Source organism: Nomascus leucogenys, chromosome 3 (genome assembly GCF_006542625.1).
Source record: "Nomascus leucogenys isolate Asia chromosome 3, Asia_NLE_v1, whole genome shotgun sequence".
Classification (NCBI taxonomy): domain Eukaryota; kingdom Metazoa; phylum Chordata; class Mammalia; order Primates; family Hylobatidae; genus Nomascus; species Nomascus leucogenys.
The window spans coordinates 60,586,712-60,612,003 of NC_044383.1; the positions used below are offsets into that span (position 1 = coordinate 60,586,712).

Here is a 25,292-nt window from a genome sequence, read left to right on the forward strand (position 1 = left end):
AAAAACACCATGCCACAATTCGACATTCTTCTTAGAGTAGCCAAAAAATCCACTCTAACATTTCAAAGTGTGCAATTTCTGGACAGCTTTCACATAAATGTCTAATATGGAGTTACTAGAACTAAAGAAAAATCAAAGTGAAAAAATGTAAGATTTCATTTTACGGCAGTGAATTTGTAGAAGAAATATTAGCTAATGCATTGAATGTATATGTTTTTAAACATATTGAATTTGTATGTTTTCAAACATGCTTAGTGTGTTTCTTTTCCTTCAAGATTTTACAGTGTGGAATGGGTGGCCACATACATGGTCTGCATTCACAGTTATAGGTAACAGAGATGAAACTGAGCATTATGGATTTATATATATATATATGTAGATGGATACACATATATAGAGATATATACATATATACATACACATATGTGTATATTATATATGTATATATGTAGAGAGAGAAAGAGAGGCTAAGAGGGACAGATTTGCCAAATATTATTCCTATCACCAAAAACTCATCTTATAAATAGGCTATACAATTACAATTAGCATAAAATTTATTTTATTGAAAAATCAGTCCTTAGTTATGTTATATTTTTGCATAATGATGTTGCTTTTATTTTTAAAATCTGATTAAAAATATACTTTTAACATCTTGACATTGAGAACATTATAAGTATCTGACAGGAGTTCAGCCTGAGCTGCGTGGTTTTTAAGGCTCTAGCTTAGAGGCGCACTTGAATGTTGAAGCACCGTAGTCTCTGCCTCATGGCCTGAGTGCCGGATCCCCAAGGTCCTGAAGAGCAGGAACTGATTCACTTGAGTTTGGGGCAGATCACAGAAGACCACACAGCTCAGGTTTAACCACAGACTAATCTAAATACACATTTTAGGAACTTTGAAGACCCCAGTCTCCTCTCCACCCCCCTCACTTGCCTCAGACTAAAAAACCACATCTCAAATCGTTGAAATGACCGAGAAATTGCTAAAATCCTTCCCCCTGGTATTTCCTTTAATGTGTATCTGAGGGAGCAAGAGAAATTACCAGTGTGGCTTTAACACAAGAGAAGACACTAGGGACTGTTTGTGCATTTGGCTCACCACAGGCTTCCACTTTCAAACCAGAGACAAATCATTCAATCAAATACATCCACTCCCCTTTTCCTTTTGCTAGAGACTATATAGATAAAAAATTTTAAAGTCCTGAAGAAGTTCATTTTTTTTGTACACGATGAATAACTGTGGTATGAGTAGTTTCCTTTGTGAAACATGCAGTGGACTTCATTACTTAAAATTAACATTTTTCCCTGTATTATTTTCTGTATGGAAACTTACTGTTTTCTACTAGTTATCTTTTTTGCCACAAGATAGAAAAAAATAATATTTATGTAAGAGTATGATGGCAGCAGATTTCTGACAAGCCCCATTTACATGGTACATTGTTCCAAAGAATGTTTGAGTAGAAAATACAGAAGCACTATACAAACCTATGATTACATTTGAGAAATCATTAGCCTCAAAGGAGTAATAATGGTATGCTATTAAAACCGTGAATACATTTTTAGTATCTGTATTGAAAAAAAACTTTATAAATATGTAAATTTCTGGTCAACAAATCCAAAATAAAATGCACTAAAAAACTGATATGTAGACAAAAGTTTATTTACACCATACAACATTTTAAATATTTTATACACAGCTGCAGCAGAGAAAGCTTCTCAGAGCTTTCTAGAGAAAACTGCAATAATAAAGATGTGAAATATATTATTCATATAAAAGTGAGATTATTACTTTATTGCATTTAAAGCAATGAAGAATGTAGCTCAACAAACATTCATTTAATGACAAAAACTTTGCTTTTATATTATAAAGTAAAAAGTGTAGTAATGGCCAAACAGACTGTTATAAACTTTAAAAACTGCATAAATATATACATTGTGCTTCATGGTGAAGTTTTTTGAAAACTAAACCATATGAAGCGGTTACAACATGAATCGTTGCTTGAGGTTTATCTATAAAGATTACCTTACGAATCCATTCCACGGGTACTTACAACACAGGATGGTCAGAACTGTACACCTGGTCATCTCTCCACTAGCCTGACTAGTGAGAAGTTACCATATGAAAACACCACTGACGTTTGGCACATGAAGGTCCTGACATAAGATAGTCACACTGTCCAGAGAGAAATGTCAGGCTTCCCAAGTCTTAAGTGTCAGTGCAATAAATTGTTTTGTCTCTACCTCAGTCCATTTTGATTTTTTTAAACTTCTGTTTGAAAGTCACCCTCTTGCACATCCAGAGGCAAATTCAGACACTTCTCCCACTCTGCTGGCCTCAGTTCCAAAGCATCCTTTGCCTCTGTGTCTAAGACATTGATTGTGGTGTAATGCGGGTATTCACTGGGGTTTTTGAAAGTGTCCCATGGATTCTTGTTTGGTGCGGGGTTTTCCTGTTGAGAAGAGAGGGAAAGAGAGTCATTTATGTGATGATCAGGATCACCACTGGTTGAAGTTTCCTGGAAGAGAGCGTGTTTGTAATCTTAATACAGTTTCTGTGATGCAGAGATGACTTGAAAATATGGCCAACTGTGGGAAATAGTTTTGATTTTAGTTTTATTTCATTAAACAAACTGATGAATACCTTCTCTAAGTTACCCAGCAATTTTATAGGAATCAAAGGAAGTGAACAGTAGTATAGAAGGCAAAGTAGGCGATGTTTTGTTTGGGGCATGTTGTGAATTGTCAGTATGGCCATATGTTGAAGTAGGAAGGAGAGTTAAGTCACCACTAAGATTAAATGCAGAAAATGTAAGTATTGTGACAGAAATTTGGTAAGATTAGCAGACTTGAGAATGTCTTATGGGGCATATTATTTAACAATAAAAAGTTACTCAAGGTAACAGTATTCCATTAAATAATTTAGATCACTATGCCTAGTTTTTCTCAAGAAATTAACATTTTAGAATATTTAAATGCTGCTATATTCTCTTGTTTTATGGGTTTTTTGTTGTAGAATACAGATTCACTAAAATTAATAATTATTTATGAGATAAAATTTAACTGTTTAAATACTTTTTTAAACTTTTAATTGTATACCAATAAATTCTATAAAGTTTGAAAGATATTTCCCTCTTGAAAATCACTGCCTTTTAATTTCTATTAGCTCTTGATTTCTATTTTTTCAGAATTATTAAAATGATCTTAGAAGCCTAATATTCCACTTTCCTTCTTATTTTTCATTATAGAATGTCATGGTTAGTGAGAATATTATAGTTGTTGAGTGTAAGCCTTCCCTGCTCCCAAAATCTGGCATTTAACTGATTATAATCAATTACCAAGTGAACAGAAAATAGGTACTTGAATTACTATCCAAATTCCACTCAATATATTAAACATCATCTCTAACTATGGCTAAGGAAAGAGAGGCAATCTGTATAAATACTTACCATACCTAAACCAGGTGCAATGATGTGTGCCTGTAATTCTAGCTATGTGGGAGTCTGAGGTAGGAGGATTGCTTAAGCCCAGGAATGTGAGACCAGCCTGAGCAACATAAAAAAACCCAAAACCCAAAACCAAAACAACAACAAAAACACTTATCATAGCTGGAAATTAAATTAATAAAATGTTTAACGCATTAGATGTTTTCAGCACTGATTAACCTTACTCCTGAGAATATATGGGGAAGAAAGCTTAATAGTAAACATTTAATGAAAGGTTAATTTTTAGGATGTGTGGAGGGGATTAATTAATTATGCTTTAGTCAAATATTCTAAAGTCTCATGAATTATAGTCTTGTAGCTCTACCTCTGCCTTGTCCTTCCTTTCTTTCCTCTCTCCCTCTCTGCTTCCCTTCAATCAATATTTATTTATCAGCTGCTCTGTGCCAGACACCGTATTAGCTACCAGGGAGGAATGTAGTCATAATCAGCATGGTCCACTAGGAAGCTCAAGATTTAAAGCTTGATACATGCAGGTCCAAATTCCAGTTCCTCCACTTCAGATGAATGTGATTTTAAACAATTGATTTCATTTTTCTGAACCTCAACCTGAATATCTGCAAAACAGAGATATGCTTTATATTGTGGGCCAAGGAGTTGGCAGAATGTGTGGATCAATGCCTACCTTGTGGGGTTGCAAAAATAAAAAAAGTGGGGTAACCTAGAATAATGCCTGGAGAATTTAATAAACACTCAATATATAGTAGCCATACTTATTACAGAAGAGTTTATAGTTAAATGGAGGTTAAAACATGTTAATATTTATATCTATCATCCAGGAAAAGTGCTATGGGAATTCAGAGAAGGGTAGAGAGATGGCTTCTTTATATGGGAAACACATGAAACTTTCTGAGAAAAGTGACATTAGGGCCAGAATAGAGGGACGGACTTGGCCATGAACACATATGTGTGGCTGGAGGTCTGGTGGCTGAATGGCACACTAGGAAGTAAAAATGCAAAGAGCATGGAGATGGGAAAACCATGAGAACAGTGACGTATCTATTTTAGTTGGCATAAAAGAGAATAGCAGAAAAGCAGGCAGAAGTGAAGTGGAAGCCAGACCATAAGGGATTCTGAATGCCTGGCTACTAAATTTGGAATTTATTTTGTAGGCAATATGGAGATGTTGAACTTGTAGGGGCACTATGGTGAGACCTGAATCACCAAACATCAACTGAAAGGCTCACTGGTTAGAATTCTACTGAATCAGATCCATAGTGGACTCATTTATCATACACGAGGGTTGTGTCTAAAGGAGATTTCTGGGAATCCTTAGTTTAACAGAAAGTCCAATTAGTTCAATCCTGAAAGAATTCAGAGTATGTAAAGTGTTAGCTCATTAGTTGGAATATATAGGGGCTCCATTATGTTTGGAACAGATATGATTTCAAAGATCAACCGTTATGGATATGTGAACAAAAGTGGCCAATTTTAAACTTTGTCAGAAAATCTATATTCTAATTTCAAATGCTATTACTGTCACTACTACATGACCTATTGAATTCCTGAGAGGTTCTATTAGTAGGTAATACATTAATTCATAATTCATTAATTTTGGCTTTCTGCTAATCTTTAGCATCTCAAGCCACTCCCAGCTCAACTGGCGTTCTCATTATTGTTCACAAATGTGTGGATGCTCCCTTTAGGTCAGAGGCTTCTTTAGTGGTAAAAAACTACTGCACTCAGAAGTCAGAGTGGGAACAAGATCTGCAGGGAGTAGGGAGGGACTTGGCTGTCAGTGTATGGTACCCAGGAGCGACTCATCCTCCTGTGTGTTGGGCGTGAGAAGAGAGCAGCCTATAGACTCTCATACTGAAAACTGTAATATCGTCAATGGTGCAAGTAAATGATGAACCGTGGAGCTGTCCAAAGGGATCACTGAATTTGGTGGTGAGAGCTGTAGGTGCCAGGAAAGGTTTCAATGGAGGTATGAATCTTATCATAAAAACTTAAATGTTAGTGTAAGTCTCCGAATTTATGCAGCTGTTTTGTGTTTGTTAATTTATGTTTTGCACTTGAGTACAGAATAAGGAGCTGTAGTTAAACAGATGCATATTTGTTAAAGGCTAAAACATCATAAATTCCATATAAGCCAATGTGCACGAAGCTTCCCAAAGTGCTAATTTGGTCTTAAGCTGCATCAGTAGAAATGGAATCTTAGGTAAACAGAGTTCAGAGCCACCCAAAAATATGGCAGGGCTGCCTGAGCATTTCCCATAGTTCATGGATCCAGAGCACACTGGCTGTCCACTTGTAGATAAGTCCCTCCCTCCCTCCGTCCATCTATCCTTTTCTCTTTTCTCCTTTCCTTTTTTTCTTCCTTCTTCTCTCCTTTCATTCCTCTCTTTCTTCTTTCATTCCCTCCTTCTTTCAACCTACCAATATTTAGGTACGTAGCAAAAAAGAGTATGTTTATTTTAAAAAAGTAAGAATTTGCAAAAGCTACTTGGGGGAAAGAGATCTGACTGAATGGTTTGTGAAACACACACAAAGTAAAATAGTTTCTTCTCTGGATATCAGTGCCTTCTCTTTTTTAGTGTGATTTAAATGTTTTCCTGCCTGGAAGCAAGGAAACGGACTAAATGGTTTTTTGGTTTCCCTTTGATTCCCCAAATTCTATTTTCTACCTAATTACCATCATTTGCAGTGCCAGGCAGGTGCTGTGAGTTAGCAGCCCAGAAAAAACAAAAAGAAAAACCCCTTTATTTGAGGTTGTAAAAAAGTCTTTCTCCACCCAATTATGCAATTTTTCATTAATAATGTGCCATTACAAATGGTGTGACTAAATTAAGGATAATGAACTCACTCATGCTCATTATTAATAAAAACTGAATAAGGAAGTCGCATTTTTTTCTCTCTCTTCTCAGATATTTAGGATGACAGTCAAGCAGCAATGACAACTCTATCCTCCCCACTCATAACCTTCCAAATGGTAAATATTTATAAATCTCTTCTAGAAAAGGCATGCTGCTGCAGAGATGTGGTGTAATTAGTAGACTATTTTTGTTGTCAGGAAACTGAGATACAGATAGTTGTTCCATTAATGATTTAATACCCAGACCATACAGCAAGGAGAAATCACAATCATATCATAGCAGTTAGCCAGCTGTATCTGTTGCATAAGACTTTTAGATTTGTAAATATAACCCTCTCCTTTTTTTAAGTAATGAGGTTTCTTCAACTATTTCAATATTATCTTTCAATATTTCAAAATGAGTAGGTAATGCTTTTAGGTCTAATCTCAATGGTGTGATTCTCACTTGCATGCTAGCTAAAAATTGATAGCTTTCTATCAGGAGGAGTAGAAGAGGAAGATCCACTCATTATGAATGAAGTGTTTTCTATATGCCTAGCATTTGATTGGTGATAACAAATAATACATGATTCCTACTTTAAGGAGAAAAATTGATGAACATGCAACTATTAAGAGACCAACTAAGAGTTAAAGCATATATTTCTCATAACCTTCATTTAACAAACACAGATTGAACGATCATAGCCATGCTATAAATCAATAGGAGCCATGTTAACTTACCACAACTGGAATTGTACTAGTACTGAGAGGAATGAAAGAAAAACATAAAGATACATAAATGCTTACTCTTCAGCTCTTCCAAAGCTAACATTACTAATCAGGAGGCTAGGACTAAGTCTCATAAAATACATGTGGAGGAATCACTAGATTAAGAAGGTGACCAAACGTCATCTACTTTAGAACAATATAAATATTGAGGTCTGGAAAAGAAGAAAGACCATCCAAGGGCTGCAAAGAGTATGAGGCAAAGAAAGAGCCTCATATTTGGGTGAAGGAGAAGAGCTGGTGTCAGATGGCAGTCCCAGCTCTATATCTTATAGCTGAGCCTCAGCTTCCCAGCCTATAAGGTGCTTCTTAACCTACTTGCTTTTGAAAGTGTTGTAATGACTGAAGATATATATTAATTACTGTTTTCTATGCTCCATTTAGGAGGGTGAAATTGAAGTTTAGAAACCTGAGTTGGGTGACTTGCTTAAGATCAGATAGCTCTTGATTGAGCTTTTGAGCTTTTGACTAGTATACTGATTTCTAGAGTCCTGGTCTAGTGCTCTTATAATTATATAAACTTCTGTGAAACTATGATTATGCCATAAACATAGTAATTGTACAAAGTTATTTTATTTGATGAAGTCCTGTACTAAGATTATAATAATGTAAATGAATGAGAAGAGAATGGTCACAATTAATAACCAGAGTCCCCAGTGTTCATGTGGGTACGAAAATTCTTACCACAAAATAAGTAAATCTCCTGGAGACAAAAATCTATCACTCTGGTTTCAGGTTACAACTTCATATACATAAAACAATTACATTTATGTCAGACATTCAAATGAAAATGGAAATACTAACCCAAAGGGATATTTGAAAAGAAACTTAACTTTAACTCTGACAGTAAAATGATCAGATGAAGCCAATATCGTTTTGATATATAACTAATTCTAATTAAAGCTTATAAATGAGGATATTTGAAATATGAATAAAATGCCCAAAGATTCTGTCATTCCTAATTTGTCTTGGTAGGCTTTCCAAAGTATGTTTTGGGGGCTTATACTTTTTTGCTATGTAGACTAGTCTTATGTTCCCACCATTAGGAGGCCCTGGAAGGCAGGAATAATATCTGACATCATGCATCTTCTACTCAGGCATTGAAGCAAAGCATACTTACCATACTGCTTGTATTTGGTATATCCCGAAATCTGTCCAAAGTTTGAAATTTCTGATTTAGTTCTTGAAATAGTTCCATATGCCTCTTCCTTGTATGCATGACCTTCTGCAAAAGAGAACAAGATAGCTCTCATCCCCAACTTGATGTACGTTTTTCAAACAAGAGATTTAATATTTTTGCTTTAATAATAAGGATAGTCAAGTTTGGCAGGAACCAGGAGGTCCTATAAGATGCACAAATGCAAATAAGTTGCAGCAAATCATTGTCTCATATTCAGCACTTCTCACACATTAAGAATTGGCTTTTTCTTTCACTTACAAGACTACAAAAAAAAAAAAAAGGTTTTGTTGTGGGTACATTAAAAATGTACCAGTCATTTCTGAGTAAGGTTTTCGTTATTCAAACGTTAGAGCTGTTTTACAAAAACTATTATAACCTTTTTAAAATGTTTAAAAACTTAAACTTGTAAAGCACCCAGTCCCTGATGTTTGTCATGGGAAATATTACTTTTTTATGTTTTATTTCTATAAACACTAAAATCCTAGCTGGCTATACTAAAGTTGGAGCAAAATCTCAAGCCCTGCCATTAAGGCTGAATCAAAGCACTAAAGTGTCTGAAATATATGTGGGATGTAAAACCTTGCATTTTCCATGTGCATAACGATTGAGCTTCACAGGAGGAAAATCTGACCCATAGATTTCATCAATTTGTTTAGGAGATGGTATAGATTCTTAACAATTAGGGTTCAGAGCATCAATTGTGTAGCTGATATGCTTCTAAAATCACAGATACAAATATATTCATACTCCTCATCCCTGGTTACACCCTTTTCTCCCAACTTCACCATAACTCAACAAATGCAGTCAAATAAAAATGGCCTCGAGGTAAGTATCATGGGCTGAATCTTGTTCAATTACAGATCATTTAAGAGCACTAATGAAGAACAGTTAGATAATAGGTGCCCTGTATTTGTAATTGTTATTTTAAAGGAGAAAATGTCTTCCTCAGTTTTGATTTTTAAACGTTAGAAATCAATATTTTGGTGATTCTCCAAGACTATGACTTCATATTTGTGTAAGATTTTACTGTATTTTAACCATATGCCTCTAACTTACCATTTGTGCATGTGGTTTGCATAGGTATATTATATCTATGTTTAAGCTAGAATTTGAATATTTGGTCCATTATTTCAACTAGCAAATATTTTCAAAAGTAAGGATTTGTTTTGAAAAAGAAATATATCTTTGGGAGAGCTGTAATGCCTAATTCCTTCTAAAAGACACTGCAGAGAAGCACTTTATCTCCTTGAGGAAAAGGAAAAGGACAAAAGACAAAAAACCATTGAATCTTTAACACATTAAAAAAGCCTGTTCTCTCCTATGCAAGCTTTCATTTCCTATATTTAATAAGTACGTATCTAGGCAATACATTGTTTAGCTCATTTCTTTCCTTTTCACTAGCCTACTTTTATGTGAGAGATTTCTGCCATTTTATGTCTTGCAACAATCAGTTTCTGTTTTTGCTCCTTTTGGCTCTAGGAGTTGGCTGTGTGAGAATCAGGTGTTTGAGGACAAGAACATGGCAACATTACTCATGATAGGGACATGAAACATAGCAAGCAATTATAGAGCGATTAACTTCCCATCAGTTTGGGGGAGAATATACAAAACAGATTTGCAGGATTAACAGAGAAACACCAGGCAAACATAATTTGACTAGTGATGGCTTGTGGAGATTTATGAGAGAGAGGATTTGCATAAGCAACTCAATGGGGAGATTCTGAGGACCCTGTCACTGGCAAACATAAAGTAGCACATTCTTTCCTTCGGGAGACAAACACTTTCATGCAGTACCAGGTTCTAAGATACTGATTAAAATACGGATTTGTGTCATAAGGAGCACTTGAAAAAAAGAACTATTGTAGTTAGAAGACTGGATCTGCTTCTAACTTACAAATTTCCTTTTTCATAGCAATGAATCTTATTATATAGAGTTATTTTCTTCTATGGTACAGTAGGGGTGATGTACTGACATTTGTCTGAGATATTTTATTCCATCATTTAATACATACTTACGAGCATCACATATTGTGCTAGATGCTCAAGTAATGATGTTGCACAAAATCTGATTGAGTTCCTGATCTCTTGTAGCTTGAAGTCTAATGGAGGACACAGGCATAATAATTCAAATACATGTAAAACTGTAAGTGTGATAAAGAAAACATATGGTGCTGCTATGAAAGTGATAGGATAATTTTCTAAGATAAATCCAAGTGAGGCAATCCCCTCATTTTCATATATTCATATTTCATTTGAAATTCCTCAAATTAGTTATTCCCATGGTCTTATTTGTCTATCCTCTCTTTTCCATTTGCTAGGATTCAGACAATTTCTAGCTCAATTTTTAATTATATGCTGGAATCCCCTCTTTTCAATGGGATCTTTCCTTTTCGAGTATAAGAAACTCATTCTCTTCTAAGAGAGTTGATGCCAAAGGCATAGCACCCTTATTTTGAGATGAGCACCTGATGATTTTTGTTTGTGAAGTCTCCAGTTATCCTTCATCTTGTGAGGATTCTGACTTTGCTTTGGGGAACTATACCTTCCCATGTTGCTGGAAATGTCCGTTGACATTCCTACTATTCTCTGGCCAAGAGGTGAATTATTCCATCCCCTTCCAACAGTTATTGCATTAGTCAAAGTCACCTAATGTTTGTTGCAGCCAAATACTTAGACCAGATAAAGCATTTTTAAGAAGGAAACCAAGCATCAAATACATTCCATGGAAAAGAAGATACGTAAGCTGACTGGAGGTTTTATAATTATATTCTGATTGAATGGGTAGTACCTAATTCAGAACTGGGTGGATCATATTTCAGAGAATTGGATTGCTATGAAAGTCTAAAAAGTACACAGGAAAAATATAAAGTTATGCTGGTCACCAATATTATATAAGCAAAAAGCATTTTGATATTTTCTACATGGGTTTATTAAAGCTATTCTGAATAATAAAGCTGAAGGACGCTGAAATGAATATGGAAGCAAATGAAAAATTCGTATGCTGAAATATGGGGCCCTTGCTACCTAGAAACATTAATTGAAAATACGTCCTCATGCCAAATATTCATTCTAATTTGAAACTGCCACCTTGGCACTGCCAGAAATAACCACAGCAATGATGGCCTGGACTTCTGGCAGAAGTATCACATTACAGCTGCCACTGACAGCTCATGTCTCTGACATGAACTCAGTTTGATTGTCCATGCATGATTTCTTCTTGTTCATAGACTCAAGTAGATCGTCCAGCCTTTAAAATAAAGAAAAGTCCATTGATAAGAATACCGGCTTCACAGTGAACATTGGAGAGTTTATAACCCAACAATATTCTGGGACAACAACTTCGGTGTCGTTTTAGTTTTCCCATGTACTAAAGGTTTCCTCTTATTTATTTACTTGTGTGAGTATTTATTTGTAGCACTGATGCCTCTAATGAGTTGCCACTTGCTTAGAAGTTTTCATGCTTATAAATCTATTGGTCTATTTCATTTAGCTATTTTTTTATGTTTAGTGACATTAGGGTTTATCTGATTGCCTTTTTCTTTCTTTTCTAATTTAAGCACCCCTGTTTTTTCAAGAAATTAACTGCTGTCAAAAACTGAACTTAGAATTGAGTTTTCAAAATGTGTAATAACGAGAAAATTCTAACCTGTGGATTTTCTATTTAAATAAAGATATATTCTGATTGACAATATCTACATATCTATAGAATTCAGGTGGCTGTCAAATATTATATGCATCTTTTGCAATAAAGATAAGAGCATGATAATGTTTCCTTGCATTCATATTAATAATGCAACATTTCTTGAAGCTGTGTATGAATCCCCATCCTGAGAGGACCACCAATCTAACTGCACAAGAAATATGCTCTCCTGAGTAGCTTATTTCAAAAGACCCCTTTCTTTTCATACGTTTTAAATGCAAGAGAATTAGTCTTTGCAATCCTTTAATTGTTGATATTAGAGAAAAAGTGATTCTATAAAATGAAGCACATTCATCATATTTCAGATATTTGAGAAAAATGAGGACGGAAAGCCACCCGTATGTCTGGAGTACCTGCTATATCCCAAGAACTCTCCTAGACCATTTAAATACTTGGAATATGCCAAGTCTGATAGCATATTTCTCCAAGTTGGATCTAGAGAAATGTATATTTAGACCCCAGTTGTATCACTTGTAAGTTGTGTGGTCTGAAGTGTAAAATCTAATCTCCTTTTAGCCCCAGTTTCAGTAATCAGACTTACCTTGCAGGGTAATTTTGAAGATTTAAAAAAGGATATACAACATTTATCATTGGGCCACACAGATAAGAGACACTTAAGAAATGGCAGCCATTATTATCTTTCTTAATCCTCACAATAACCCTGGGAGGTAAAGCCATTATCTCCACTTTACTGATTAGAAAACTGAAGCTCAAGGAGGCTAAGTAAGTTTCCCAAGCTCACACAAGTGGTGAGCAAGCTGGAATTCTTTTTGAATTCCACATCAATTCTCTTTGCTTGCTGCTATCTTAGATGTATCTCATAGATTCAGGGAGCACTCTTCTTTAGACTATTCAGGTTTGTAATTATGTCTTTTTAAAATGGAAAATGAGACAAAACAATCCAGGATGGGCTAGGTACTCTCTGTATTGAGCCCATAAGCTCTATGGATATTGATCACCCTGCAGCTATTTCATAGTACTGCAATTATATTTTTAATGGCTGGTCTTCATATTTTGTCTCTGAACAGTTCCTGGGCAATGACTTATTCGTCTGTATATCACTGGCACCTAGCACAGCATCTGGCATTCAGCAGGTGCTCAATAAATGTATACTGAATACCTTAAATGAACAAGACAGCATAGATATGTAGGCCAGGGAAGGCGACTGCCACATGGAAGGCCATTATACATGTCATCTTCTCTTCTTCTATAAAAGAGGTCTTCCCACTGGAAGAATGGCTCATTTACTGGCCCCAGCCAGGAGCTTTGCCTCCTCATTCTGATTTTATTGTGTTCCTTTCTTTTTAATACAAATGGCTTATAAATGACCTGTAGGTGGGCTTAGAAAAAACTGTTTACAGATTTTCACTTTAATTCATAAGTGTGAATCACAGAGTTGAAGCTTAAGTCTGAATTATATATCAGAGAGGCATTTACTGTATACAGACTTTTAGAAGCTGAAATAAATTGTTAGAGAAAGTTGGAGAATCTCCCAACCATAAACTTTATAGTATGAGGTCTGGAAATCATGGGCTGATGGGAATTAGAAACCAGTTTCCACGAATTACGTTTTCCAGCCTTAGAACTACAATGCCATTGCCCATATTGGCTAAGATGAACCTGTGGTTCTTCTTCTTCTTTACTGGTTTGCATGAGTCCTTTATGGCTGGCTTCTAGATGAAAAGGTAAGGGAAGGTTAGAGTAATATTTTTAAGTTTTTTGGCTTGCTTTGGGGAAAAGAAGTTCTACTTACTATGATCTAATTTGGTGAAGAGGAATTCGGGTATCTATGACTTACTTTGGAGGAGAATAAGGGGCCAGTGACAGGAGGGAAAGAGAAGATCAGAGAGATCCTGGTTCTGAGGTTGCTTCTGAGGCCTTTCAATGTTCTTAGTTCAAAGTACTCAGTATGCCAAAGCACCATACTCTGGGCTACCATTTTCTGAGCCCTGTATTCCTCTCTCTAGAGTAGGTTGTTGAATATTAGTCTAAAGTGAATGTCAAAACTCGTATTAAGGAAGCAATGCACACTACAGGGATTTAACTTAGTTCTTAAAGCTGTGTTGTGAAAGGGGGATGATTTCCTTGGCTGGTGTCCCAACGTGTCTCTCACATGGAACTTGTAGACCCATTTTCAGTGTCTATGTTTCAAATATGTTTCTGTTTGAATAAATATGATGCCAGAGTTTAAAAGAAACTAGACACAGGGTCTGAAAACAGCAAAAATTAGTTGCATTTCTTTTATTTTGCCACTGTCAATAATGAGTATACTTGCTGTAAATGCATAATTTTGCAACAGCTTAAATTTAGTAATATAAAAAAAGATGGCTATTGTCTAGGACTAAATTGCTCAAACTTTTCCTCTAAAAGTACCCACATTGCCTAATGGGCTCAAGGATGGTGCAGGAAGAAGTCTGTTATGAACAAGACATTTCTTTGAAATCTTATGCCTTATGCTTAGAAATTAAAGTGCACTTTGATTTCTGCGTCACAATTTAGCTGTGTTTGTAGTGACATTGAATTAATATAAAATGATATCTTACTTGACTATTATCCCCCAAATCTCCTTGTAAAAACTCAAGCTCCCATGAAAATGGGGATTTCTCATTACCCTGTGTCTGTGTCTTCTTTTGCCCTCTGTCCACCATCATTGTCTCCCAGTTTGAGAAGTATGAAAATAGTAGAGGTATGGAGCTTATTAAAAACTCAGAGAAACATCCTAAAATGTTTTTAAAAGGCTACATAGGCCAGGCACAGTGGCTCATGCCTATAATCCCAGCATTTTGGGAGGTTGAGGCAAGGGGATCACATGAGCCCCAGAGTTTGAGACTGACCTGGGCAACATGGTGAGACCCCATCTCTACAAAAAACAAAACAAAATATAAGTTAGCCAAGCATGCCTGTGGTCCCAGCTACTAGAAGGCTGGCGTGAGAGGATTCCTTGAACCCAGGAGGCAGAGGCTGCAATGAGCCAAGATTGCACCACTGCACTCCAGTGTGAGTAACAAAGCCAGCCTCTGTCAAAAAAAAAAAAAAAAAAGCTATACAATTTTCATGGAAAACTGTGAAAATTTTTATCTCTGCATTTTTGGAAGTGAAGATTAAAAAAACATATCCGTATGACAAGTATATGGATACAGGTCTTTTTGTTGTTGTTTGTTTGTTTTTACTTTGTTTTGAGATGGAGTCTCACCTTGTCGTCCAGACTGGAGTGCAGCGGCGCGATCTTGGTTCACTGCAACCTCCCCCTCCTGGATTCAATCGATTCTCCTGCCTCAGCCTCCCAAGTAGCCGGGATTACAGGCATGCACCGCCATGCCCAGCTAATTTTTGTATTTTCAGCAGAGATGGGGTTTCCTGGATACTTCTTTATCCATATATTTTTAACATGGAATGGATACTGTTATCTATTAGTGTTTCAGAATGAATGCCTGTAATTGTTGTTTCTGGGAATTCTTAGAGCCCAAATCTCAACACAAGACAATTAGAACAACTTACCTAATTGTCTGTTTTAACATCATATTAGGAACCTTTATTCTAAAATGTTAAAATGGAACTCACCCTGACTAGATATCTTCTTGATTTCCCTGGTTCTGTTACTGGTACTAGCAGAAACCCAGGCTCAGAACTGGAGAGTCTTTTTTCTGCTCCCTCACCCTTTCACCCTATGTTCAGTCAAGGACCAAATTCCATAGATTCTGCCTCTGCTGAGTCTTCTCATTGCTTTCTCTTCCTACCACCTCCAGGAAGTGGACTTTCATTACCTACTATACTAGCCAATCCTAATTGGTATTTCTACTTCACCTTTCACCCTGCTACAATCTATCCTCTCTGTTACTGACATACTCATATTTTTAAAACCTAGAGTATAACAAATCATTCTGTGCTGAAACAACAGCAACAACAACAACAAGCAAACAAAATACAATAGAAAAAGCTTAGCAGCTTTTAGTAGCAAATTAAATAAAAATCCCTCCTGGACTATAAGGCATGGTTTCTAAATTACTCACTTTAGTCTCTTCTTCCACAGACACCTGTTTAGGTAAATTTTGACTTACTTATTGTTTCTTAAGAATGCCACAGATTAGCCAACCTACATGCCTTTTCCTCTTCCTAGAATTTCTACCTGCCATTTTTCTATCTCCTTGAGTTATATCTAATGTGGATATCTTTGAAATTCAATGTGGCTATCTTTGAAATTCAATGTGGCTATCTTTGAAACATCTCTTCCATAGTTGTCATTTTTTATACTAGTCTCTGCCTTAACTCAGCTACAGTGTCCAATAACATTTTGTTAAAGCAAACTGGATGGAAAAATAATTCAATTTTCACCATTCTTTTAAAAAAATTACTGAATGCTTACTAGGTACTAGGATCTCTGGAGGTGGGCATACAATTTCAATAAGGCATTTGGTTACAGAACACAAGAATATCACTACAGTATTTTCTGTATACTTTCCAGAAAGCAAGAATCCAGAAATGCCATGCTGTTCTGGAGACTGGCTACATGAAAGGGCTATTCCCCTGGTATGACATTAACTAGCCACAAGAGTTTTAGGGATATATGAGTTGGCAGAATATTATCATGGTGTGTAAACTCTGGGGAGTGTGTTAGGCTTAAAGCCTGAAGCAAAGATGCTTTAAGAAGTCCAAGAAGCAGTCTGTCAGTGGCAAAATGTTTAAGCTGGCCATTGTATGATAAAGCTTGCAGGGGGAGCAGGAGTGTCAGGGAGCTTGATACGAATTTAATTAAGCTAGCCTGAATTAAGAGGGGGACAACCTGGACTTTCCCTCGAGAACCACCCACAAAATATAAATAGACTGTATTACAATTCATTTGCATTTATACCTGGCAATAAGTTTCCTAAACTCAATCCATGAAATATCTGCCACATACCTGTTATAGAACATGAGACTAAGGGAAATAGCTCTAAACAATTTGTAGAGTAAAAGTAATGTCTCAAAGTTCCCACCTGCCCCCACCAAATTTTGACACCTGTAGTAATCATGCAGTGATTACAGCAATTAAAGAGCTAAAGACATGTCGGGGGTTCTTGTGTTGCAATTTCTCTTCTTTATCAGCAAAGGTTTTATTAACAACGTGGTTTTATGGGTGGAATAATAAGCGTAGAAATAAGTATCAGCTTAAGGAATTTGCTACCAGTTGCCATAGAGAATAGATGAAAAAAGAAGAGTTTTTCTAATGCTCCAAGTGACACAGTATGATTAGATTTCTTTTCAGTGTCTGTGATTACGTAACTTAGGTTGGTTGAATTGAGGCTTAATTTTAGATCTAGGTTTTTACTACATTTTGCCACCGATGCCTAGTGGGTTAATTCCTTCCTCCTTTCCTTTATACTAACATAACAATTTATTGCTTTTAGACAAGAATATCTACAGTCTGATCCTCTATTTTTGGCTACCTGAAGAATTAATACTAAAAAGCCATAAAATACCTGTTCTTCAAAGGCACTAAAAAATCTGAAGGCAAAGATTGCTGAACATTGTCTATTCAGATTTATAACTTTAATGCTAAAAACTTTGGATACAATAAAATATATATTCAGTACTAAGTTACTACAATAAGGCTGCATCAGTATTAAAATTTGCTATTTAATCGTAGCTAAAAGATTCCTTATCATTACTTTGTATCTTGTAGTCTGAAATGTTACTGAAAAGAACCAATTATCTTTGGACTCCATTCAGGGTAAAACCATTGTTGACCATTGCAGTAAATAAAAACAAGTCTTAGTTTTGACACATGATGTACATTGTAGAGCTACAACATTCATCTACATAAATAAAATGACTGAATTAGGAGTAGTTAGCACATTCTGGGAGGCTTCTGTAATTTTAGGAGTATCAATTAAGCAATTAGGAGTACTGAGTTCTATGTATGCATCACAAAGGTATAAATATACTGGAGAAATATATAATGTACTATATCCAATTATGTTAGCAGACTATGAATCATGTCCAATTATCAATATACATAAGTACATTTTATGTGATGCTTAAACATCATTAATTTTGTATTTAGCATAACCTCCTCAGATGGTATGATTTTAGTAATTTTGAGTAAGCATATTACAGCATCAATATAAATTCAATGTAAATTGAAAAATGAAAATTTTCAGCTTGTTTGTATCTGTGAAAAGGCATTTACTAAACACAGGAGCACATTGAATCAATAGTTTCTATTGGAAAAAAAAGCATCAAATGTACCACAGAGAACCTAAATAGCAGGAATCAGAACATGAAACAAGTAATTTTCAGAGAAAGCCTAGCTAACCAGCCTAAGCATGCTCACAGGATCTCTTCAGGCAGTCACTGAAGTAAAACCAAGAAAATTGCTTTAAATAAAAAATCAGGAAGCTGACATTCCCCCTCCCTACAAACTGAATCAAGCAGGTTCAACTCCTAACATAAATTGTTCACTTATCTTAGTATGTATAAAACAGATTCCTCACTTGTCCAGAAAATCTCAGTTTAGCAAATACGTAAAGTAATTCAAGCTTTAAAAATTTCATCCTACACAGGATAAATTTTAAGTAAAAATGTTTGACTTATTTAATTAAATTAGTATATAATACCCTTACATGGCTGCATAGAGCAATAATTTTTAAGTAATTATATATCTATTTTGAATTCAAGTAATTACAATTCTAAAATAATTCGTATAAACTTACCTCAAAGTCAAGGTCTGAATATCGTGATTTTCTTCTCTGTAAGATATATTTTTAAAAAGAAGGAGAAAAACCAATAAAGTTATGTTTAGTCATTCAAACAAAATGAAAAATCATCATTTTCATTAAAGATAATCCTGCTTGTTTTATACATATTTCCTTCACATAAGGAAAAATGTAAAATTTTATGATTTCAAAATATTCCATTCACAATTTTCTATTTTCACTTTGAACTTCTTTTAAAATTGAAGAATATAAAAATACAGAATATTTCTCATTTTGACCTCTTAACCCTAACTTTTAGTAAGGAGAAATTGTTCCTATGAAAACTCAAACAGACATTTCAATCTTGAAAGAGACTTTAGGCTTACTACAGCAAAACTACAGACAAGCAGGATTAAAAGTTGTATAGGAAAAATTGTCTAGTTACCTCGACATCTTCAACCAACCTCTAGTTTTCATTTCTACCAAATTCTGCCCAGTTCTCTAAGTCCCAAAGCTCTTCATAAGTCTCACCCACATATTTCTTGTAATTTGATAGTCCTCCATGACAGAAAAGTCCTTCTCATTGCTAGTCCTAAGGAACTAAAGTATTTGTTCTAGTTCAGCAAAACAAACAATTCCGCACCCCAGTAAAATGTAGATGTACATGTAAATGTCTCAGTGTTTCTCTATGGCTCCACCTTTGTTAAACAGTTTCTGAAATCTAGTTATTGATAAAATAATGAGGACTGATACAACCAGAAAACAGGATTACAAAGAAATTAATATAATTCATGTGATATGATTTTCATGATATTAGTATAAAGTATTCTTAGCAAACTTTTAGTACAGATTTTTTAAGTTTAGAATTTTTTAATGAGAGAGGGAATGAAACAGGGAGAATTAACAAACAATTAAAGCATGTAATACTCAGGCAGTTGGAAAAATATATAAACCTTTGGGCAAAATTTTGTTTTATTTTTCCCGTGCTCCCATCCCAACACCTACAAACTTCAATAATTTAATAGGAAATCACACCCAAGATAGGTAGGAGACTCTAGTCTGCATTTTAACTCTTGAACTTTAGGAGAGACAGAAAAGAAGCACTAATGTAGTTTCTGGAAAACTATGATTAAATTTCTGCAGCTACAGTTAAAATTGTCATTACAAAATCAGAACCTCACTATATACCTAATCTCCAAACCATGTTTCAGTAGACAGAAGGGGACATGCCGAAAGAAAGGTTTCATGTTTTAAGTGAAAAATTCCTGAAATAATTTTATTTTAGTGAAGCTGTTTAAGACTGAAAATGCAGTCTTCAAGTACAATCAAGGAGAGGGCTGAAAGGAGACTGCCTTATTAAATGAAAACTCAGCATGTTGATCTCACTTTCTTCTTGTCTCCAACAGCACCTCAGCCTCGCCATGGCGACATCCAGGCATTGAGCCCAGCCCTCTTTTGCCATCTCCCCGCCACTATTGTTATCTAACTGTGCTGTGTAAAAACCAGGCTCCAGTGTACTGCACCACACTTTGCTGCAATATGCTAGACTAAATGTCAGGGCTTCCATTCTGCTCTTGGATACCTTTCTTGGCACTGTGACTAAGCAGGACATTTTTGTCAGTATACATTAAGCAAGATTCTTTCTTAATACAGCAAAATTCAAGGATGGAAACAGTTTTAAGCAATAATTATAAAACATTAGTCATGAGCTTTGCATTTTATTTGAAAATTAAATAGTGGCATCTTGTGAAATAGATTTAGAAGCAAGAGCAAAAGACAGGAACCTAGAAGATCACCAGAGATAGATTCTGTTTCTGAGAGCAGGTATGTCAATGTGAACTATGGAAGGAAAATGGATACACTCATACAAGTAGATCTCACTCCTATTTAATTTTATTAAAATTAAATTCTAACATAAGGCATAGCAGAACTGGCAGTCTTGAAGGATTAGACTAAGGAATGAACAAATCAAACAATCAGATTTTAATCAAAAGAACCTAAAGATGGTGGTGGGATTTGGAAAGGATGCAAAATAAAGCAGTAAAGCCTTAAAAATTAGAGAGTGGGAAAAAATGACAGATTTTTACAGTCCAAGTGAGTTAAAAATGTGTGTAAAGTTATTCAGGTTTCCACAATACTGACCAAGTGTTTCAACCTTTTATTGTTTATATAGCACTTTCACATTTGCACACGCTACCCACCCGTGGGATGGTCAGATAAAATATTATTTATTTTCCTTATTTTATAGAATAAGAAAAATTAAGGGTCAGTAGAGTTAAAATGACTTGCCCACTTCACCTGGGTGGTAAGTAAATGAGTTGGGATTCAAACTCAGGACTTCTGACTCCAAGCGCAGCATTTTATTTACTGTCTCTTGCTGTCTTCTCAGTAATACGGGAGTGATATGTTACAGCAAAAATGCCTGTGATGTTTTGCTAATTGTTACCAGACTCAGCAAAAATAACAATAGATGAGCTGGTCAGTCCAAGTCTGACTTTCTAAGCATAAAGCAAGGTCAAGCAGATTAACTTTTACTTGTCAATTGCATTTTGAAGGAGAAAAAAAAAACTAGCAATTTGATATTTACATATTTGAGAAAATATCTGTGTTGAGTAAAATAACTTAGAAATCATTCTGATACGCAATCATTTATAAGCAATGATACAATAACAAACAGTAGGAGACTTCTCCACCTCCAGACATGACTCTCTCTCTTTTTTTTTTTTTTTTTTTTGAAATGGTCTTGCTGTGTCACCCAGCCCGGGGTTCAGTGGCACGATCACAGCTCCATGCAGCCTCAACATTCAGGGCTCAAGTGATCCTTCCACCTCAGCCCTCCTAGTAGCTGGGGCCATAGACATGTGCCACAACACCTGGCTAAGTTTTGCATTTTTTGTAGAGATAAGATTTTGTCATGTTGCCTAGAATGATCTCGAACTCCTGGGCTCAAGCGATCCACCTGCCTCGGCCTCTCAAAGTGCTGAGATTACAGGCGTGAGGCCCCACCCCAGCCTTAGTTTATCTTTAAGGGGCATGGGGCGTTGGGAAATTGATGGTGTAAAGAAAGAATAAGAACATCCAACTCTGTTCAGTTTTGGTCTGTTTCCACCCTTGGTATACATACAGTGTATTGGAAAGTCTTTCAAAGTATTGAAGTTTATTGAAACCCTAACTGACTTGCATGTTTATTCAAATGTCTTTCTGAGCTCTCTAAAATATTAATTCCAGAGAAGAAAGTGATTGGAAATTGTTACATATGTTTTAAATTAAGAACCAACTGAGAAAAGTGGTCAAGCCATAACAATTTTTCTGATAATCTGATAACTTTTAAAAATGCTACATGTAAATTTAATATAAGCCAGGGATAGGTGATATTGAAATATTTTATGAAGATACAAATCCCTCTGTACATATATTCCAATTTTGCAAATAACCTAAGGTAAATAATCCTTTTTCTCAAAGTAGGTAATGGAATCCTTCTATGCTGTTTCCTCTTCCTAATTTCTATGCTGTTTCCTTTTCTTAATTTCCCACTTAGAACTCATCCCAACTTGTATTCTATTCTCAATACTCCATTAAAATTCTTCTTGCTGACAGTCTCTGATGAGCTCCATCTGGTCAAATTCCAAGGTCAATTTTCTGTCCATCTTATCGGACACTCAGAAGCTTGTGAAAGTTAATCATTTCCTCATTAAAACACTCATCAGCTCTCGGTCTTCTTACTTTTCTCCCTCTTACTTGCTGCAGCTTATGCTGAAGTCCTCTTTGTTGGCTCTCTCATGTCCCTGCCTTCTAAATGCTGAGTTCCTGGGCTCTCTTCTTTCTCTTATTCTCTTCTGGATACCATAATTCATTCCCATGATTTTGAATACCATCTTTTAAGTTCCAAACATCCTTTATTCCTCCTGCCTTTCCCATGATAGAAAATGCTAGATTTCTAATTGGTCAAGCGAGAGACCCAGGAGTCACCCTTCCTTCCTTTCTGTCCCTCGTCTTCCACATTCAATCCACCAGCATGTGCCGTCTGTTCTATCTCTGAAATACATCTTGTTCTGCCCACTGTTTTCTATCTCCATTTTCACCTCCACAGTCAAAGCAACTGTTATCTCTTGTCTGGATTACTTCAGTAGCTTTCTGACTGTCATCCAACTTTCTGTTCTATCTCCTCTCCTAAAACCTCTGGCTTCTAATCCTTTGCTTTGTAAACAACCAAAGTTATGGATGAATGGATGGATGGATAGATGAATGCGTGGAAAAATCATTGTGACAATCTTTTGCTTAACAGTCCTCATTTGCTTCCATTGCTTAAGACTGCGAAGTCTGGTCTCTCCTTTGCATTTTAACTTCATCTTAAGGAGTTCAACATTAGCTACACAGGTATTCTGATCTTATGAGAATATGCCAAAACTCTTTTCTACCTCAGGATCACTGCACTTACAGTTTCTTTTGCCTGAAAAATTCCCTCAGCTCCTTGCAAGCCACATTACCTCTCAATTTTATTTCTTACAGTAAATGACACTTTCAGATGCTTCCCAGACCACCTATCTAAAGAAATCTCTCCCTTTCATTTCATAGTTATTACCCAGTACTGCACACTATTTCATTCATTGGTTTAATGGTTGTCTGTCTCTCCCATACGGTGTATTCTCCACAGGGGCAAGATCCATTTCTATCTTGATTACATTTAGATCCACAGCATCTAGCAGAGGGCATGGCACAATAGGAGAAATTCACAAAATTATTGGCAAATTATTAAAAGAGCTGCATGATAACAGCCAAAAGTATTCAAAAGAATGTGACTTTTTATTTTTGTTTTGTTGTTGCTGCTTTTCTTGGGCATACTCTTGAGAGAATCTGTTTAAGCAGGCAGACTAAACACACAACGAAAACCATTATGAGTAGGTCAACTGACAGCTAAGAGAATCAAGACAATTTGCAGGAAGGCAGGCCTATCACTAATAGAAAGGAGCAATTCTTTACGATGATTTAAAAGTGAGAAAATGTACAACAGTATGAAGCTACTGAAAGGAATACTTAGTGAATGTATGCATAGAGGCATTTCTCCACATCTAAGACTTGTAGAATGATGAATAATTTCTCAAAGGGAATACTTCATTATTTTTGTCACTGCAAATTAAGCTGGACAAGATACTAGAAGATTCACAAGTAATAAATTCCACTGACTAATGAATGGCAGTATGACTGCCATTAAAATTTCTGTTATAAAGTGAGCAATAAACCTACTTGCAAGGAGAAAGCTCCGGTAGCAAATCCATTAAAAATAGCTGGGGAAATGATACCTGAGAATAATTAATTTTTAAAAGTGACTTTTATTCAAGCTAATTTTGTTGTATGCCTGCAAGAGAGACAAAATTCTGTAATCCAGGAGTAAAAGCAAAACAGTAAAAAAAGGGCAAGTCTTCCTTTCATCAGACTTACATGAGAAAAAAAAATGTAAAAAAGAAAAAGTTGTTTCTGCACATGGTCAGTTTTATAATGGTTTCTGTTAGTAACAGAGTGCCCTAGTTCCTAAGTGAGGCCATAACATTTTTTCTAATATGGTGAGTATCGATTTAACTCAGCATTCAAACTTCTTTGCAGAAATTCAGGGCATTACGATAATGACATAATAATAACATAATCTTACATCTAAAGTGCTTCTTACAATTTCAAAGGTTTTTCATGTACATTACCTAATTTGATCCTCACAACAGCTGTAAGGGAGGCACCTGTAATGTGATATTATTGCTAAAATATTTTACCTTTAAAAACCATTATGCTGAGAGCTCTACAATTCATGTCCAGAGAAAAGCTGGTGTATAAAAATTTAGCCTAGAATGGTGTCCTTTCTGGCCATTACAAATTGAGAGAGACGTATTTGGTTTCAGACATACAGGTAAGCTTATACACAAATAGACAAGCTAGAACAACAAAACCTTCTATTTTGGATAAGAATTTTGTAATGTACTGTTATCAGTTTAGTTTTTTATTGATAAGAAAAATTAAGGCAAGAACAACAGAAACCACTTAAGGTGTTTACATTTCAGCAAGATGGTCCACAAAAATTCAAATGATAGAAGAACTGAGACGCCACATAGGGGACCATGTAGTAACCCAGGGATTAGCAGAAGAGGTCAGTGTACCTCCTAGGCTGGACAGATACAAGGAGAGGGCAGAGTGACTTAAGCCCAGGGGTTGCAGCACCTGGCATATACTGGAAGCACTTTGGGAACTACACCAGACATACAAGATGCTTCCAAAAGCAGAAAGAGTAAGGGAGAAAGATCCCAGGTTTCCCTCCTTTCCTCAACCTCTACTCTCTCACCAGTGCTTCCTGTTGGCAGAACCCAGCCAAAAGCCAGTGACTCAAGAACCTGAATTAACCTTGAATGATACAGGGAAAAGAATGAAGAATGGACCATGTGCTAAACATGTCCAAGATGTGCACATAAGTTGGAAAGACTCTTGAGTGAAAAAAACCCTTACTATTTAAATCTAACTTCTACAACCTGCTAAAGTAAATACCAGAGTTTCAACCATTCAGAACAAATACTGACCTGTCTCTCTACAATGTTACAACTATAATTTTTCAGGAAATAAATAAATTAACAACAATCCAAGGTTTAAATTAGATTTGATAGTCCTCAAGTGCTTGAGAACCA

At 35.7% G+C, this 25,292-nt stretch overlaps 1 protein-coding gene across 3 annotated transcripts in view; it reads right to left on the reverse strand.

Moving 5' to 3' along the window:
• Positions 1 to 1,638: 1,638 nt before the first annotated feature.
• ADGRB3 (adhesion G protein-coupled receptor B3) overlaps positions 1,639 to 25,292 on the reverse strand; it is a 753,297-nt gene continuing 729,643 nt past the window's right edge. For 2 of the 3 annotated variants that reach the window (XM_003271085.3, XM_030809408.1), the window contains 3 exons: positions 18,649 to 18,684; positions 8,200 to 8,304; positions 1,645 to 2,449 (listed from right to left, as the gene is read on the reverse strand). In XM_003271085.3, the coding sequence (XP_003271133.1) occupies positions 2,261 to 2,449; positions 8,200 to 8,304; positions 18,649 to 18,684 (330 nt within the window). In that variant the 3' untranslated portion in view covers positions 1,645 to 2,260. Of the gene's footprint in view, positions 2,450 to 8,199; positions 8,305 to 18,648; positions 18,685 to 25,292 lie in introns of all 3 variants that reach the window. The other variant, XM_003271086.3, reaches the window with a different exon arrangement.